We start from the raw sequence: 20,396 nt of genomic DNA on the forward strand, positions 1-20,396 counted from the left end.
CGCCCACTATATCATGCAAGATGGCATATTTTTTTCATATATTTCATGCAAAGTGTTTGGGCACATACATGGAATAAAAGTAGACAAAATATAGGGAACAACAAGTGACAAAACTTTAGGTAGATTAAAAAAACAAAAGCATGTTTATAGCATGTTTTTCATGTTCATGTAAGACTCAAATGAAAGCATGGAAAAAATACCTAAAAGCATGGAAACCTAAGATGTCAAGGAAGTTCACAAGAACAAGTTATGAACCACAAAGCTATTCGGTCATCCAAGAAGAAAGGAGAAGGAGATAACCGAAAGCAAAAAAAAAAGACTCAAAGAAAGAAAGACTCAAAGACTCTAGATGTTACCCTTGAAGAAACCTTGGCTCATGATACCACTTGATGGAAGGTGGCTTAGTTCCATGCACGCCCTTGATCTTGGTTCAACAAGGGAGACTCCAAAAGATGATGAAAAATGGAGGAGATGGTGGCGGAAGCACAAAAGGTGATGGTGAAGATGGTTTGCTCAAGGTTGTCTCATCCAAGTGTAGGATGAAACCTATTTAGGGTTTTGCTTTTATGGTGGAGATGGGAGGAGGTTAGCCAAAGGCAACCTAGTGCTAAGGAAAAGGGTTGTGTTTAGGTTAGGGAAAGGTCACGCTCAAATGGTGTATGGAAGGTGTTTGGTGGGGTGATGCTCCTTTTGGCTAGCTCACTTCACTAAGGTGGGGAAGGCCAACCAAGGAAGGCCTAACTCAACTCACTCACGGTGGTTTTTGGAGGAGGAGGAGGGGAGGAGGCCGTGGAGTTCCTAGAGACTAAGGAGAATGACAATGAGGCAAAATGCACACTCAATATCATTAATATCCAAAGTATGTACAAGGTGATAGGCTAGGGTATAAATAGGAGTGTTAGCATCTAGGGTTTCATTTGGTGTTGCATTGGCCGAAATTCACCAAGCCAAATGCACACTAAATGAGATGCAAATTAACCCTAGATGCTACTTGGTGGCCAAGTTTGGCATCTAAGGGTTTAGGTTGGCTATAACAAGGTGCATGATAAGTCCATGCACCTTGGCCCTCCAATTGGGCCTAAGCCTACCTAACACCAAAAATGTCCAAACAATTCCACTAAGTGTGCGTCACTCTCCTAATGGACACGCCTAGCCCATTTTGAAATTAACCTAAGCATCTAAACACCCCAAAATACAAGGGCAAAATGGGAAATACAAAGTAATAAACCCTAGGACTAAAATACCCCAAAATACAAGGGTAAAAATGGAAAGCAAATTAATACTAGACTACTCTAATTATAAACCATGTGATGGGCTCCACATGAAGTGTCAAGGATGGTCCTCCATCATTCTATACTAGACTACTCTAATTATACTAGACTACTCTAATTATTAAAATAGTAATAATTATTAAAAACCTTTAAAACATTCTATAAAAGTCATTAAAATAACTATAAAAAGATAATGTCCACAAATATAAAATAAATAATAATTAACTAATTTAGTTATTTATTGAAAAATATCTTTCTAATTTCATAATTTTTAATTTTAAAGCTTATTAGTGCAGTTGTGACTATTAGGGTGGAAAGAAAATTGATTTCAAGATGGTTTGATTGGCTAGGAACTAAAATTTGTAGTCCTTTTTCTTATAAACTGATTGATGAGCCGTAATTTAGTGCTTCAATTCATATCATTATGGCATTGATTACTTCTCACATTTAGGGTTAATTTCGTGGTTTTATCATGTTTGCTAATTGTCATTTGAATTATGGGCCTAATTGCAAAACTAATCAAATTTTTGGACAGTTTGACCTTCGCTCGGTTTTTTTGCCATATCTGGAGCTACAGAACTCCTAATTGAGCAATCTTGGTGGCGTTGGAAAGCTAAGAGAAAAAGCTACAAATGTCTGACTAATGTGAATCTCCTAATTCGAAGCCTAAGATGGTCAAAATGGAGCCCGAAAATGACCCACGGAATCTGGAAACGTTTTGGGCCTTGTTTTGCAATGTTCAAATCAGTTTGGGCCCAATTTGACCCAAGCCTTCTAGAAGGGCAAAAGGGTAATTTAAGAAACCCTAAAAGAGGGCAGAAGGGAGCCCTCTTCACACATTCTCTGTCTCTTCACATTCCATCCCTTCCGCTGCGCCATTGTTGCTAGGGTTTCGTCCATCCTTCACATTCCATCCCTTCCGCTGCGCCATTGTTGTTGCATCTTCACTTCATTCTCGCTTCCATTTTTAACTTAATTCGCTATTCTCTACTAACCTCTTCCATTTCAATGCAGATGCTACGAGGTTCGCCAAGCCACCGTCACAGCCTACGGCGCTCTATGCCCCGTCATCACTTTCGTCCCTAGTGGCAGACAGAACCACCTCATGCTCGTGGACCGCTTCATCCGTTGGGCGCTGCCGTTGCTCAACTCTGCCATTGCCATCGCCGCCAACGGCGCTAAGGAGCTCTCCCTCGAAGGCCTGCACGAGTTCCTCAACGTTGGCAAAAACCAAAAGGTACGCGCTGCCTCCGTTCTCTCGTTTTATACCTGTCTCCGGTTGCATATCTTCGCTTGTTCGCGCGTTTCACTGTGAATGCAGTGCTTTTAATTGTTTAATGGAATGTATTCAGTGGAAGTGGTGTAATCTAGTTTTTGTGGTCTCTGATCTGTTTTGGGTGTTGGTTGTGCAGTAAGTTTTGGGTGTGGGTGTTGGTTTAGTATTGGAGTTTAATTTTTCTTTATATATTTCTGTAGTTTGGTTTAGCTTTTATTGATTTGGTAATTGCAAAGTTAGTAAATGTAGTCATGTTTTCCATGTTTGCACTGCAACTTTTGTGTAGTGCAAGCAAAACAGGAAATAGAACCGTGTGAAGGAACTTAATTTTATTTACTTATATGTGTATAACCTAAATTGACAGTGAGCTTTTTTGATAAATTAATAATTTTTTATTGCTGCTTTTAAGTTACAGCTCAACCTCAACCTGATGACCTTTGTTGCAATGTGAATGGCTTTAATCTGCTTCAGATCGTTTTAATTTTTGTACTGTTTTTGTACTGTTTTAATTATAGAAAAGTGTCTATAGGTTAGGTTTTGGAAAAATTGGATTATTTCTGTTTGAGGAATTAATTATACCATTAGATTCTGTATGTGTTGAGGATTATAAATATGCTAATAATTTGTAAGAATGATGATCTGGGAGAGAGAACGAAATTGTAGAAAAGTGCTTGTGAGCTAGGTTTTGGAACAATTAGGGGTTTTACTGTTTATGCTGAAATTATATTAAATTGCTAATTCTATTGATTATTATATTAATTTATGAATATCATTGTTATATTATTTGATAAAAATTGATGATTTAAAATGTGAATTGCTTGATATGTATGAAACCCATTATTTTGGACCTATTTGATGTGTGTATGGAATTGAGTTATGAGATGAGGTGTTGTATGAATGTGAATATGATTATGATTGTAGTTCCTCACACTAATGACTAGGGATGGCACGACTCCTGGGTAAGTGATGCTACAGGGAGGGCGTGACCCTAGCATGGTGTGAGATGAGTAAGACAGTTAACACATATCACTTATGTCGAATATGGCAGCCCTGGCATAGGGTTAATTGCAAGAGATTGTGTGGATTGTCATGTGATTGTGGTTCCTCACATCAATGACTAGGGATGGCACGACCCCTGGGTAAGTGATGCTACAGGGAGGGCGTGACCCTGGCATGGTGTGGGATGAGTGAGGCAATTAGCCCGTATCACTTATGTCAGTTGTGGCGTGGCCTTGGCATAGTGTTAATTGTAAGATTGTGTGAATTATGAATGTGAAAATGATAATGTTAATTGCAAGATTTGAGATAAATGGGTGTGATTGCGAATTTTGAAGTGAAAATGATGCATGATTGATAGAGTTATGATATATATAGAAATGCTTGTAAATATTTCATTGTAATGAGATTACATTGTTGCCTATGTGTTTTACATATGGATGTTTTCTTTTCTCACCGTACAAATTGTGGATGTTTTAGGTGAGGAAGATCCTGCTTCGAGTGGCATCTAGTATGCCAACAGTTGAATTGTGGGGATGCTCTGATATTGTGACATCGGGACAGAGGATTTTTAGAACATATGTTTTTATTTGGATTTGGAATTGTAAATGTTATTTTTGAAAAACAATTTATAAACTCTTGCGTTTCATTTTTATTATTGTGGTTATTGAAGGATAATTTTGAAGATTCTCATGTGAACCCTTTTACCGAAATTGAAAAATTTATTTGTAAGTTTTCATTATTACAATATATGTGTTGGGGTAGTAAGGGTGTCATATAAGCCGCACCAAAACTTCAATACAATTGAATAAAATGATCTGCAATGATGAATGGACGTCGCCACCACAGTGGTCGCCGTTCAACGTCACCGGAAACACCTAGGATGCGTAGAAACTCGTCGTCGGTGGTCGCCTGAACGTTCTGCAAATAAAACCCTAGAGTGCGCACGAAGAAATGAATGAGGGAAAAGGGATATAACAAGTTTTTTACGTCGGACACCACGAGGTCTAACATATATTTTTAAAATCTACGTCGGACTATATAGAGGGCCGATGTAGATTTTAAATTTCAAAAATGCCACCGCATTTTTTTTGCGTTGGATTTTTCGTTTTCCGACAATAAAACAATGACGTAAATAACAAATTTTGTACTAGTGAATGTTTATATAGGTTGATGTTAAAATATTTGCAATGATTGTCATTGTCAAAAGAATCTTGTAGAATTATATTTTAAGACTTAATTGAGATCAATTATATCACAAAATGATTGAACGAATTACTATTAGAAAAGATGATAAAATTATTTTATTTTTAAACCTTAATTAAAAAACTTTATAAAATAATAAAAATAAATTTGATAAATTATATTATAATATAACACATACATACCCACTCTCATACCCTATGGTAAGTGAAAGGAAGCAATACATTCCATTTTTAGGGAGAGTCAAAAGAAAGTCGTTCTTTTTGAATGGGGTGAAGTATTGGAGAGTTACACAGTCACTGTTGGTCCACTAAAAAAAATAATATAGTGACATACATCCTATATTGATACAAAAATTATTATTAAAAATTATTTTTATCTGTATAATAAATATAATATATGTTGATTTATTGTTAAAAGACGTGGATATAAATTATAGTAAAACACAAAATATATTATTAAATTTCATTCAAAATTAACACTAAAATTGTGTATAATTATATGTCAAATAAATATAGATATAAATATATTGTATCTATAATAATAATTTTTGTATGTTACTATATATAATATATTTCTTGTATTATACAAATTTGTTTAAAGTCTCAAATTTTCTAAATACGCCCATAAAAAAATAATGAATGTATTCTTTGAGTATCATTTTGGAAACAGATGACCTTTGATAATATATATTTCAAACTTATTAACAAATAAAGCAAGCAATTACTCTACAATACAACAAAGGGAAAAGAACATGAAAAGTAAAAGAAGGAAACACAATTTTTGAAGTACATTGTCATTTCCATTATTGTTGTACACTCATTCTGAAGCACTAATACACCACTATTTACCTACCTCCACTTAGATTCTCACGAAGGATAGGTTGAGAATCATCAATTTTTGCACCACCCACTATGCTGGTACTTGCTGAAGAATTGAAAAAACTTGTGTTTGATCCTTTGGTTGCAACCTCAGTCATGAAGCTAGTAACATCATCAAATTTCCAATCAGTCAAGTATCCAGGCCTCGATGTTACAGTGTTCACTTCAATATCTCCTAAAAGCATTGCTACCACACGGGACATTGATGGTCGTAATGTTGGTGATGTTTGAGTGCACATGAGACCTATTCTCACAACTTGTTTTACTTCTTCCTCATTAAAATCAGATAATCTAGGATCTACAAGATCAAGTACATTGTTGTTTTCGTGTAGATGCCAGGCCTAAAAGTAAGAAAATAGTAAGAATCATTACGCTGAGTCCCAAAAATATTTAAATTAATCAAAGATGTTAAATTTGAACGATAAATGCACAAATTAAGGTGCCAAAAAAATACTAGGGGAGTTGATAAAAACTGATTATTAATTATTTTTGAAACAAAGATATCTACAAGGTAACATTTAAAAATTGACAACCAACCTCGATCTTTTGACATAATTAAAAATAATTGTAACTTAATTGCTAGTATGTAGTTAAGGGTTTAATTCTAAATTACACACACACACACACATATATATATATATATATATATATATATATATATTAAAAGATATCAACTTTTTAAATCTATCTTAATATCTCAAAACATTAGTCCGTATATTCTAAGGTAATTCATACCTAGGTTCATCTAAAAGAAAAAAAAAGGAAGCACGCTAACAAATTAATATCCCAGTTTGGTATATTTTCTCTATCCATCTCTTTTTCTCTCAACATTTTCCAGTAATGTGAGGCTTTAGTAGTATAAAATGATAGGGTGCATTTGTTCACCTTAACTATAATGTAGCTCCAGCAACGAATGATATAAACTTGTCACCTAGTCAATTGTGCCATGAGTTTACACCCGCAGGGAGAAGGACATTCATGTAGTTTTGTTCTATTTGTCACTTGGATAAATAAATAAAAAAAATTATATATTAGGAGAGCATTTTCTTAGGAATATGATAGACCATTCTTGGGAAATCCTTATTCTTGATATTCAGGTTTCCCCTTTATTGGACTAGTATTGATTGAAACCATCCAGAAAGACTCAATATATTGATGCGTATATTCTGTTGATGCAAAGCACATTCAACAAACAAAAAAAATTCTCAATATACCTATGCATCTATTTCATCTATTAGTTACACTATTCTAGTATTCTGAGTGTCTTTCTCCATGGTAAGGAATGGAAATCAATAGTGACTATTACTAAATGTTAGCTTATATGGTTTGAAACAACTTCATGAACTGAAGTCTTATAAAATAAGGTATACTGAAATCATTTTTAAAAGAAAACCATCACATAATGCCTCAAATCTAAATCTAGCTAAAACAATAAAAGAGGGAATTGTTTAAGTTGGTGGGGTTTGTCTTCGTGTCTTCACAATGATTGTAAGACAAACTTCCAACAATTTGAAGGTTTATTAGTAATGTGGCATTTGTAGTGTACTAGCAAGGCTGTTCGGCCACCTAGCTCGACCATTCGGCCACCTGATGGTTGACACCCATTCGGCACCCGAATAGCCGAACCAGGTGGCCGATCGGCAACCAGATGATCCATAGATCCAGATTCTCACTAATAAAGAGTTAAGGACTCCCTCTAATTAAGGATTAAGAGTTAATCACACCAATAAATCGATTAGAGGCGTATTACTTAATACGGTAATCCTGCCACAGGGCCCAGGGAGGTCAGGGCCCATAAATGTCAGTATAAATAGCTCATGTCACGAGGTAACGTCACTGTTCATTAATTACCCTAGATATTCGTGCTTGTCCTGACTTGAGCGTTGGAGTGCCTTTTGCAGGTACCAACCCCTTCACCAGAATATTCAATCGAAGTACTCGTTCGGCCCTCAGATTACGAGAAGACTACTAGTGTATCCTTTTGTCAGGTACATTTTGGCGCCCACCGTGGAGCCGAACTGAGGCGATTCTAAAAGATCAACTGAGCGAAGCAATGGCGATAACTAGGAGAACGAACATGGAAGATCATCAGACTGAAGAGGAGGAACATGTGGAAGTGGTAGACGAAACTGATCTTTCTAAGACTGTTCGTCTGCTGAAACAAGAGATGGAGGCAATGAAGCAGCAGCGAGAGAAGGATGCGAGGGAGCTTTCGGCCTTGAGAGTCGAAAACGAGGCATTAAAAAATCAGGATCCATCGTGGAAACCTACTCAGGCCACAAATACACAAACCCAAGGGTCGTATCAATCCCAGGCAATTCACACCTCGGCCCCTCATGCCTCGGCGGCAGCACCTCAAAAATTCCCTTCGGCCCTACCCACAGTCGGCCGACCCACAGATTTGGCAACTATCGGGTCGCACCGACACCCATTTACCCCCTCCATCATGCAGCTCCATCTAATGGACAATTGGAAATCTTTACCTATTGATAAGTATGATGGTACCACTGACCCTGATGAACATCTTGATGTTTTTCTTACGCAGGTAACCTTGAGCACTACGGACGATGCTGCCTTGTGTCGCATTTTTCCTACATCTCTCAAGGGCAGGGCTTTGAGCTGGTTCACTCGGCTACCCCCTAATTCGATCGACTCATTCAATACTTTGTCGTCTCAATTCACAGTTCAATTTGCAACGAGTCATCCCCATAGCTTGACATCTTTATCGCTGGTTAGTCTTCAGCAAGATAAGAAGGAGACGCTTCGAGCTTTCATGGATCAATTCAACAAGCCAGCCTTGGAAATCTGAGATCTTAACCCGGTCGTAGCACTTCATCATCTGACAACAGCTTTAAAACCAGGGCCATTCGTCAATAGCCTTTGCAAGAAACCCCCTTCAGATATGAATGACCTACGCAGGAGAGCTGATAAATATATGCAAATGGAGGAGTTGGCTGAGTTTCGGAATCAAGCCCGAGCCGAAACCATGAGTAAAACCAAAAAGCCTGGAGAGCCATCATTTCGGGGTCGCAACAAAGAAATAACACTTCGAGAACGACCTACACGAGGACCAAAATACTCACAGTACACGCCCTTGAATGCAAGTCGGGCAACGATACTTGAGCAAGCTCTCGCCTCTGAAGTGTTGACCGTTCCAAAAAGAGCATCCACCCCGCCGCGGGCCGATACCAACAAGTCTTGCAGGTATCACCGCAATCGAGGACACTCTACTGAAGAGTGCGCGGCTCTGAAGGACAAAATTGAAGATTTAATTAAGCAGGGTCAGATATTTATATGCTTCTATTTGGTGAATATGATCCACAAGAAATGCTCAAATTTTTAAGCGAGTAGAGCTAGATATGGAGCGATTGATGGAAAAAGTTGAACTTCAGTCTTGGCTCTTGCTAACAGCAAATAACAAAGATTTCAATTATTCTTTTGTTAATTAGTTGGTTACAAAATCCAGTAGCTTCTGTGGGAGTGCTAAGCAAAATTTTCATAATTTGGTTAGATGGCTTTGTTCTTTCATGTCATTTGTTTTCGTTGTTGGGCCATTCGAGAACTTCAGTGACATTTAAAGGACTTGTACCTATTGAGGATGGGGTGATACCAAATTGATCTATAATTATTTTTCTCTATATGGTTAATACATAAGTGGGGTGTTTATAGTTTATATCATGTACTATTACTCTTTTGGGTGAGCATTTCTTATGCTCTAAAGTTCAATATATTTATTGGCTTATTCAAAAGAAAAACAAAAAAACAAAAAAAAAAGGGAAACCCAGGGAGCTAGGGTTTTTCATTGATGAAGTCTAGGGGGCGGAAAGGGAGGATATATGTAGCCTTACCCATGGAAAAAGTGATTTATAAGACTTAAACAAGTGATGTCACAAGGTAATATATCTGTACTGTTATACCTAAGCTTTCCCTCCTGCATGAAAACATAATGACAAAGTCCTAAATTCTATAATTTATTTGGGAAATTATTGCAATTTCATTTTTGAAATTAATGATATTCATTTTAGAAATCAGTACCTCATTTGTTAACACTAATGATAAATTAGTAAACCTTTTTACCATGTCTCCCTAATGTTAAGGGTATCATATATATAATTGTATCAACATGAATGCGTGTGATATAGGCGCATTATAGCTTAAAGGTTGTGTTGATATTATTTGTTCTAAGTCTGTTAGGATTTTTTTTTTCATAAATATATAGAGAAGTAAATTAAAAAATTAAATAAAATAATATTATTTCAAGATTAAAATATTTTTTTCCTTATAATTTCACTTACTTTATCTTTTAGTCTTTATAATTTAAAATATATCTTTTCAGTTCCTATGTTTATCTTTTTCAATCATTTTTAATTCTTAGATTAAAATTGATATTTTTAGTTCATTTACTTGCGGTTTTTAATATTTTTAGTTCATGTTATTTTACTTTTTTATAACATTATCTATTTCATATCGACATGAAAGATGTATTAATTCAATTTTCGTATAAGAGTTACTCTTAATTAGGTTTTTCAACACTTTGTGTGTCTTTTATATTCCTACTTAGGATGCCTATACTTCAAAAATCTTTTTTTTACCTTCATAAAATTGAAGACCTTTACTACGTCAACACAAAAGAGATGTTACAAAAAAAAATTAATTACTTATAAAAACTAAAAGGATTAGAAATATGTAAGTATAAAGACTAAGATGATCTATTTTACATTATGGTAACTAAAAAATTAAAAAAAGAAAAAACATAAAGATTAAGAAGATTTATTTTAAACTATAGAGACTAAAATATAAAATACGTGAAATTATAAGAAATATACAAACAGTTAAACCTTATTTCAAAATTTGACATCTAACTCGTGCCATGCAATTTGTACAAAAGTTAAATGAAAGAACTTCTATAAAAGTTGAAGTAGAAAAATTTACTCAAGAAATCTTAATTTTGGTATTTTTTATGTAAATAGAAATAAGAAACTTCTTATAAAAAGTTTCTTATTAATCTCAATATATAAGTAAGGAATTTGATATTTTGAGTTTTTTTTTTAATTTATTCAACTTTATTGGTTTCAAAACCGAAATGGAAATGAAAGTGCTACATAAATATAATAATTGAAATAGACGTTGAAATATAATAACGCTCGTTCACATCATAAGAAATTTAAAAGGTCATTTTTGTTTGAGAAAACGTTGTGTTCAAATTTAATAACAAATTAACAGGTCAGCTTTATCCTTATTTCATTTTTTTTTCAAAAGTATGCATAAGAAATGAAAATAAGAAATAAAATGAAAAATAATAGTACTTTAATAATTTAAACTAAGAATAGAAAATAAAAATCTATTTCTCAAAGTAAATAGCCCTAACATTCATAGGAAGTATAGTAGAGTTCATACCCATTCCAGAAGATACATCTTATCTCCTTCCAAACTTGAATCAGAATTTGACCTTCCACTAACTATCTCCAAAAGCACAACACCAAAGGAAAATACATCAACTTTTTCTGTTAGATGTCCACGCATGGCATATTCCGGGGCAAGATATCCACTTCATCATGAAAGATTGAGCACATCAAAAGCTTATTGTTTATAAAAACAATTACATATGCAATAAAAAAAAAGAAAATAAAAAGATAAATACAAGATGATTAGGTTTTAATGAGGAAATTGTCATATAGTGACACACATCCTATAGTGATACAATATGTATTACTAAAAATTACTTTTACCTACACAATAAATATATAATATATGTTGGCATATATTAAAAAGGTGTGCGTATAAACTATAGTGACACACAAAATATGTTGTTAAATCTCATTCAAAATCAACACTAAAATTGTGTGTAGTTATATGCTTAATAGATATATACCTACATATATTATATTTATATTGACACTTTTTGTATGTCACTATATATAACATTTATTATAGTGATGACTTACATTGTCCCAGCCACGCGAGTGCTTATATGGGTCATTTTGTCATCATATAATTTTGCCAAACCAAAATCAGATATTTTTGGAATATGCTCATGATCAAGAAGAATATTACTAGACTTCACATCACGATGTACAATACGGACTCGAGATTCTTCATGTAGATAAGTTAAACCTCTCGCTACACCCAAGCATATATCATAACGTGTAGACCAATTGAGATTTAAACAAATTCCTGCTCAAACAAAACCATATATTTGTCCTTAATTTGTCAACAAAGAAGAAGCAAAAATGCATTCATATTGTCATGAAAGCTAGCTTATGAAGCTATTAAATGGAAGCTTAAAAATGGCTTAATATCTCTAACACTTATGCATATACAAATTAATAGAAATATATACTATCATTCATACCAAATAATGCTTTATCAAGACTCCTATTTTCAAGATACTCATAGACTAGAAGTCTTTTATTTCTTTCAATGCAACATCCATGTAATTTTACAAGATTACGATGTTGCACAGTAGAGATAATGGCAATCTCAGTTATGAATTGACTCTTTCCTTGATTGGATTGTACAGATAGTTGTTTCACAGCAATAACTCTTCCATCATTAAGTGTCCCCTATAAGAGAAAAAGGGAAACATGTTAATCTTTTAGTACTATATGAACAAGATATTGCCTCTATGTACTATTTTACAAAGAGAATTATGTATGCCTCAAATATTTCATATATACTAGCATAAATATTTATCACCTTTATCATACTATAAGAAATGTTACATATAAAATGTGTCACTAAATATATAATACATAAGTACATAAATCTATTTGACATATAATTTTACATAATTTTATTATTAATTTTGAATAAGATTTAACAACATATATTATGTGTTACTATAGCCTATACTTACACTTTTTAACAATATACTAACATCTTATATCTACAGTGTAGGTAAAAGTAATTTTTAGTGACATGTATTTTTTCACTATAAAATATGTATCACTATATGACAATTTTTTTTATTTTATAGCGTCAACAAAATATATATATAATGAATCATTGGGACTATGCAAGTCTATATTGAGAATAATGAAGTTTTTATGATATGAAATATAGTTATCCTTTCTAACTTAACTGAATATTAATTTACCTTATAAACAGGCCCAAAACCTCCTTCTCCAAGCTTGTTATCAAGATTAAAGTCATCAGTAGCATTCTTTAACTCAGAATAATTAAAAATGTATGGCTTTGTGTCAATATCTAGAAGCTCTGCAAATTCAATGATCAGTTATGGTTGGAAAAAGCATAAATGAATTAACATATTATGTTCAAGATGAGAGTTAGGGATGATGTCTCATTTTCTACTTATTCAATTTGTAAATTTTGCGTATTCATCAATTGATCCTAAATATTTTATATTAAGATGACTTGTTAAAAAGTGTAAATGTGAAAAGTATTGTCTACTACCTTTCGGATAAGATACAAAAAATCTTAACATAGAATGTGTTGGTTGAGAATGACCTCATAATTTCTAAAACTGCAAACATGGAATGTCCCTTAGATGTTATCTTATCACACCATGCAATAAGGTCATTCACTATAATGTTTAGAGTTACTTTACAAATATGTGAGAAAACATCTTAAATGGTGAGATATATTATGCAATACTTACCTTCATTATCGTCATGGTGTTTTCGTTTACGAATGATATAGAAGATTGCAAGAACAAATAGAAAGCTTACAACTCCAACAACTGTTCCCACGATTACACCAACATTATTCCTTTTACTACTTGGAGGTTTGTTACTAACAGTAGGCGTGAAATCTACGACACAAACGAGAAATATATAAAATAAAAATTGTGATATAAGAAAGACTATAAGTTATAAAAAAAATCAATATTAAACACCACTATAAGTATTTGCGACATTTTTATAGGCAGACAAAAGAGATGTCATGTGACTAAATCACAATAGAAATTTTTTTTCTTCCATAAATTCTAAGTTCTAAATTGTTCATGACAATATAACTTCATTCAAGAAATTTAATGACTCAATATTGCTTAAACATAAACAAGGGTAAAAAAAAAATATATCGTGAAAAGTTAATAAATAAAGGGAATGTTTAGGAAAAATAAGGAGGATTACTATAATTACTAGTAAAACTAAGAAAAGTCGAATTAAAACAAAACATTTTCACATAGCATCAGTTGAGAAAAAATATATGAAATGTCTATCTTTTTGAAGTTTTACCTGGGATAGCACTAATGGCTGAAATCAAGGGACCATAAGTACCTTGAGCTGGTATGCAGCAAGTCCCTTTTCCAGCCCAAAAGAGATGGATCTCTACATAATTTTCTAACACTTCAATTCTAAATTTCTTTTGGACAGCACTGAAAGAGATGCCCCCAGCCTCCCTTTTTATATCAAAGTCCTTTAAAACAAGACTCCCCTACAATGAGAAAAATAAAAGGTAAATACAAAATTAAGAGGCTATAACAAAAATGCTAAACAAAAGGGTGATTCAAAATATTTAACACTAAAAAACGTTGGGCAGCAAAATATGTAAATGAGAGGTCAATGACTTAATAAAATAAGTAAGAAAGAAGAAAGTAGTAACTAATATCATGTTTAATAAAAAGTACACCCAAATATCCCTACTATAATTTTCATTAATCACATAATAAACTAACTAAACTAATAATTTAATTGTTACTTTTGACTTCATATACTTGCTCTGAATCCCATGACAATAACAATTTAATTGTTACTAACCATTTTGTCACTCACTATACGTGAAAATGTATCAGTAAAAATATTGATTAAAATAATAAACTTTTATTTAATATAAAATGAGAATTGTTGCCTATAAAAAGAAGTTAAGTTATAAAATAAAGTAAAAACTTGAACCAATATAAATTTACTATAAATTTATCTTTTAAAAATATATATAAAAAAAAAGTAAATTGACAGGTTGACTCGCAAGTTGACAAATTGAATCTGTTGAGTTGATTTATTAAATCCAACCCATAAAATAAGTAAATTAACCTATTGATCCATTGAATTTAACTCACATCGTCATTTATATTCCTCGTTCACTCTTTATTTTAACTTATTCATATATGAAGTAAAATTATAGCTTGAATTGCCACAAAATCTTAACTTATTATCTTTAAAATTTTATTGTCGGTATGCAAAACAAATGGGAAATTTTATTAGGATGCTTTCACTTTATCTATTCTTGGTATACACAAATCAACTTGAGCGGGGGGGGGGGGGGGGGGGGGGGTGGAAGAAAAATGAAACAAATTAACTATCACTCTTTCACTTCACTGAAGATTTCGAATTGAGATTATATATCACTTGGAAATTGAAGATCCCAAAATTGATATAGATCCAGGTCATGCAATGATTGTGACCATCAACCAAGATAATTTGAATTCCTATAAAATACACTAAACTTATTAAATTATCATTCATGTCACTCAAAATCCAATTACCTAAACAATTAGTATATCTATTACAATTAATTTGAATTATCATTATTATGGTGATAAAACAAAAATTACAGGCAAATATAATTTAATTCATAACGATACTTGAATTTTTTCAATACAAGTAAAATATATAAGATTATCTTTCCAATGAAACACCAATGAGTTATATCAAGCTGTGTTTACCTGAATATAAATATCAAAGATTCTTCTCCCAAGACTTTTCCATTCCGAATTATCCAAAATAGTTATTTCTGCAAATTGGAGGGTGATGTTGTAGAAACCATTTTCCAGCCCTAGGCCATAATATCGAAGTGATGAAGCAGAGATTCGAGCTGTCTGGAAGAGCTCTGGATCCACAATGTTAGTGAACTGATTAGAAATAGAACTTTTGTAATGAGGGTTGTTGCTCCCAGTGAATAATCCTACATTACTAACACCCCATCTCTTTGTATCACTAACAAAGTAGGTAGCTGGACTTAGTGTTTGGTTGTCCATTTCAAACACAATTCCATTTGAAGAAGTAATTTGAGGACCACCACACTTTATTGCAAAATCATAATCTGCACAAAATGATGATGGTATAAAGATTTCTTATAGTATGGTTTGTGAAGAGTTGTAGATGCAGAAGATTTCTTTAGTGACAAAATATGTAATCTCAACGTGTGTTTAATAATAAAGGAGTAAAAATTGAAAGGATATGTTAATAAAATTAGTTATTCTCATTTGTATCTCTTACAATTTTCTACCTTCACTCAATTTAAAAAAAAAAAATTTGTCTCAAGCGGTAACCATAACACCCAATATTTTCGTAATTAGATTAATAATATATATTTTATTATAAAATTTAAAGGAATGATGTTAGAGAGCATTTTAAGGTTGAAATACAATTTTATATATTTGCTTTGAGTAAATTATATGAGAATTATATTTTATTATAATATTTTATTATTGTTGTTGTTGTAATTATTATTATTATTATTATTATTATAAAGTGAAAAGAAGGAATAGGTAACTAGAGTTATGAATAAGTAACTAAGGATGGGTTAGAGGGAGGACGAGTTTTAAATTTAAAAAAGAAACACGTCAATTTTTTGCTCACGCCCTCATTTTTCTTTTACTCTCTAAAGAACTAGGAGGAAAAGAGATAGAATAAGATCATCTCGGAGATCCTCGTTCTTCATTGTTTGTTGATAGAGGTAAGGGGAGAGTGAGAATTTCTCGCTCTAGGGTGTGGAATAATTGATAGATAGTGAGGTTGACCCTCAACCCTTGTACGTTGTATGCGTTGTATGAAGGGAAAAATCTCAATTATTTTCTATTCTTGTTGATTGTCTTCCACATGATTCTATTACTCCCAAAATTTTTATAATTTGTGCTTATAAATAATTAATTTTGTGTATTGAGCTCTTTAAGTAAGAATTGAGTTTCTTGTGAAACCCTAAGGGCATGCGTTGAATGATTATTGTGTGGGTGATTAATAAAGTGTGATTGTATGAGATTCGTGCCTTATAAATGTATTGTTTGAATAAATTAGGGTATTTTAGAAATTGAATTGTTTTGTGCAAGTTGTGGTTCCCAAATCGCATTTTTCAAAATTTTGTAGGTTTTGGATGTTCTAATATGGCTCCAGGTGCCACTTGCGTCTCGTTGAGCATTGGGGTGCCCGAGAGTAGGTTCACTCCCTGTTTTGTTTATGTCAGGCATTATCGAGGTCGTGAGTCTATGTGATACTCACACCGAGCATGGGTTGAGGCTCGCCAAGCATGGGGCTCCAAGGGAGTCCCTACTATTATCTCGTCAAGCATGACATGGGTCACGTTGGGGCGTGAGTCATCCTGAGAGTTATGAGTGCTTTTCGAGATGAGTTGCATCGGATGCGGATGGATTTTCGCCTGGCACTAACTGTATATGAATGTTAATGAGTGTGACATGAATATGTATGTCTGATAGATTTCTTAAATTAATGAGATACCTGATTCTCGTTGGTAAATTGTGTATATGGTAAAGTGTAGGTATCATTAATAACAATTGAGAGCATGGAAAATCATATGCATGGCAAATTGTTTGAGTGACAAATCATTAACATATGTGTATGTATAATAATTTCATGTTATGAAAGAATCTATGTAACCTGCATCACATGCATGCAAATTGGCAAATCGACAATCGTTTCATATCCACTATGCATATAATGACATTGGTACCACATGCATGCAAATTGAGAGTCCATGTCCATTACATGTTAATAAGTGATTGTGTTGGTAGTGATGATTGAATGGTTGTGATAGTTAATTGTTATTATCATGTTATTGTATAAATAATGTATGGAGTGTGTTTGGTTAATTGTTTCTTATTCCATGCCATAAATTAGAGTGAGAAGTTTTCTCACGCACTCTCCTTTGTTTCCATATCTTGGTTATATGTATGTGATTGTAGGTAGTGTTTTTTAGATTCTTGATGATGTCGGTTACGATACATAATAGGATATGTGACATTGGGACTTAGATTGAGGATATTCTTATTTAACTTCTAAGTACAAGAGTTATGTTTAGTGTTATACTTTTGCATTAGTATGAAATTTGTTTTGAAACTTGTTATGTGACTCTTTACCCCAAATTGGAGGTTTTGTTTTGACTATTTATGCATGAGTTTGAAGTATCTTTATATATACATTAGGAAGTTTTAAATGTTTTAAATTATCTGCATATGTGAGGTACAGTGTCACAATAACACCTATTTTTTATGGGAAAAAAATTATCTTGTAGGGGCAATTATCCCCATTCACCACTGTGTGAATACCCAATTTTATATTGAACACTTATAAGAAATGTTACATATAACTAAGCATATATAATTATATGCTTAGTTATCTTCAAGTGTTCTATTTATATATATGCTTAGTTATCTTCAAGTGTTCTATTATAGTTGTAACACCCTGATTTTTCCATTAAAATTATATTTTTGTTATTATTAATTGTTATATTTGGTTATCAATATTTGGTTTGGTTTTGATAATTATTTTAATTATTTTATACATATATGAATATATTATAAAGTTTTATTATTAAATGATTTATTTGTTTAATTCTTTTGAGGGGAGGAAATTGTAACTTGGATTAATTGTTTTTAACTGTGACGTTAAGAGGGAGTTAAGTTTTTAAAAGAAGTTTCCTAATCAATTTTCATTTTTATGCTCTTTACTATTTTCACGTACATTTGCTCTTTGAAGGCTTTGGAGAACCAAAGTAAAGGGGGATAGAGTAGTCTTTCTCTGGACATGGGATGTATGCTAGGTATTGGCATCCCACAATCCTGTCTTTGTTGTTGGTTTGTATGTGAAGGATTTTCCCAAAAATGTATCTTTGTCTTTTTTGTTGCTCTTTGATGTAATAATTAAGGTTATGTAAAGGCTAATGCCTCTAATTTTGTGTTTGGGTTTGAAATTGTGAATCTTGATTGACCTCGTGAATTCTTGTGAGAATCCTAAAGGAATGCATCGGTGATTGTTTGAGGATATTAATTGAATATGTGTTTAGTAAGCATAATTTGCACCTTGTTTATGATTAGTGCATATACTAGAATGCTTTTACTGATTGAAATGTAATTATGTGTATTGGATGCTTTGGTTCGAAAATTCATGATTCCATAGAATGTGTGTTTTTTGATACGATGTTAGGCACCGAGTTGAGCTCATTGGGCATCATCGAGGCCTAGAGCAAAGCTTGCTCTCAGGGCCGCTCACATCGAGTGTGAGATAACCCTCATTGGCTACAAAAGATCCAAGGGCTCCCCTATGACGCTTCTATTAGGTGCGAACTTAGTTACATCGGGTGTGGTTCAAACATAGATAACATGGTTCTTTTGAGGTTCCACGCTGGGTGCAAAATGCATGCCGCTAAACATCGTTCTAGATTTTGTGATCTTCCTTTGTTAATTCCTTGAATTCTTTTGATATAATTCTCATGCTACTAAATGTGAGTAACAAATTGATTTATTTGAATTTATATAGTACATAACTAAAAACTGTTGATGACTTGTATAACACTAGAAAATGGTTGATGACTTATATGATATGGGAATAGTTGACAATTGAAATGATATGATAATGTAATGTATCCTTGCATAGAGTCTTGTTTGACATTCATCATTTGCATAAATGTTTTTGAAGGGTACATTATGAAATACACTACTAGGGAAGGCCCCCTTATGTGAAAGTTTAGGAATTAGTCCTTGGGGACAACTGAGTTTGTGAAACCCTAATTTTTCCCATTTGTGCTTAGGGTAGAGCTTGCGCAACTTCATTGCTCTGACTATACCCTAATAGTATATCCTCATAGTGAGAGTTCGTTGAGGGTGTTACCAACATATACTCTTAGGCTACTCTGTGTGTTGCTTGAGGAAATGCACCATGTGATTATTTTTTTTGGTGCTACATGCATGATTATTTGTAGTCCGTGTCCATTGTATAGTGCATGTGAATGAATTTTTTGTATTAACTTGTTTTAGTTATGTGAAATCATTCTATGATACCAATTTAACTATGCTTTGTTATGTTTTTAGATAATTGCCTCATGTTTTCGACTATTGTTATGATTATGACTTTGTAGTATTGTTTGTGTATGGCTATTCGGTTGAATTCTATGTTGTGAACTAGAGTGAGATGTTTCTCACTCCCCTTCTTTGTGTTATCCTTCTTGTATGTTATTGCAGGTGACTTGCATCTTGATGTTTAGGATGTTGGTGATGAGGCCTAGTCCTCAAAGATGGGTTATGCGTTGATAAGATGTGACATCAAAGCTTAGTTAGGATTTATCTTTCTATTGATTATGTTTTAAGACAATTGTTATTCTTTATAAGTTTAATTGAATTTCTGTTGTTAAATGTTTAAGTTAGAATGAGATACCTTCTATGTTGAACAGGCTAAATTTTATTTATAAAAGACTTTGTTATTTAGTTTATTTATTTTAATGTATTATGGTATGCGAGGTAGAAAGCGTCATGATAATTGTTAGGAATATTGATTAATTATGAGTCAACCTTAGTTTCCCATTTGAGATTGAATACAATGTTTACACAATTAATGTATAATCATTATATTGAATCTTAAATTATCCATTTGGACAGTTTGGAAAATATATTTTTAATAATAGATCAATATATATATATATATATATAAATATATATATATAGAGAGAGAGAAAAGTTAAGTCTCATTTTAAATTTTATAAGATCTCGATTGTTTGCATTTCTTGTTGTTCTTTGGGTGTATACTCGATTGTGTTGAATTTGATTTCAACACTTTCCTTTTGTTTACTTAGAGACCATTG

At 32.9% G+C, this 20,396-nt stretch overlaps 1 protein-coding gene and 1 long non-coding RNA gene across 5 annotated transcripts in view; one reads left to right on the forward strand and one right to left on the reverse strand.

The window, feature by feature from the left end:
- Nucleotides 1-2,178: 2,178 nt before the first annotated feature.
- On the forward strand, nucleotides 2,179-4,228 carry LOC145950827 (uncharacterized). Its single transcript, XR_014428678.1, has 3 exons — nucleotides 2,179-2,206; nucleotides 2,286-2,508; nucleotides 4,024-4,228. It is a non-coding gene; the product is annotated as an uncharacterized LOC145950827 (long non-coding RNA).
- Nucleotides 4,229-5,365: 1,137 nt separating this feature from the next.
- LOC109788185 (putative LRR receptor-like serine/threonine-protein kinase At1g56140) overlaps nucleotides 5,366-20,396 on the reverse strand; it is a 91,905-nt gene continuing 76,874 nt past the window's right edge. For all 4 annotated transcript variants that reach the window (XM_083062392.1, XM_083062391.1, XM_083062393.1 and 1 more), the window contains 8 exons: nucleotides 15,253-15,629; nucleotides 13,826-14,024; nucleotides 13,246-13,398; nucleotides 12,724-12,842; nucleotides 11,980-12,190; nucleotides 11,573-11,801; nucleotides 11,025-11,175; nucleotides 5,366-5,968 (listed from right to left, as the gene is read on the reverse strand). In XM_083062392.1, the coding sequence (XP_082918518.1) occupies nucleotides 5,594-5,968; nucleotides 11,025-11,175; nucleotides 11,573-11,801; nucleotides 11,980-12,190; nucleotides 12,724-12,842; nucleotides 13,246-13,398; nucleotides 13,826-14,024; nucleotides 15,253-15,629 (1,814 nt within the window). In that variant the 3' untranslated portion in view covers nucleotides 5,366-5,593. The remainder of the gene's footprint in view (nucleotides 5,969-11,024; nucleotides 11,176-11,572; nucleotides 11,802-11,979; nucleotides 12,191-12,723; nucleotides 12,843-13,245; nucleotides 13,399-13,825; nucleotides 14,025-15,252; nucleotides 15,630-20,396) is intronic.

This window comes from Cajanus cajan, chromosome 8, assembly GCF_000230855.2.
Source record: "Cajanus cajan strain Asha chromosome 8, NIPB_CcT2T_4, whole genome shotgun sequence".
In the NCBI taxonomy this organism is placed as follows: domain Eukaryota; kingdom Viridiplantae; phylum Streptophyta; class Magnoliopsida; order Fabales; family Fabaceae; genus Cajanus; species Cajanus cajan.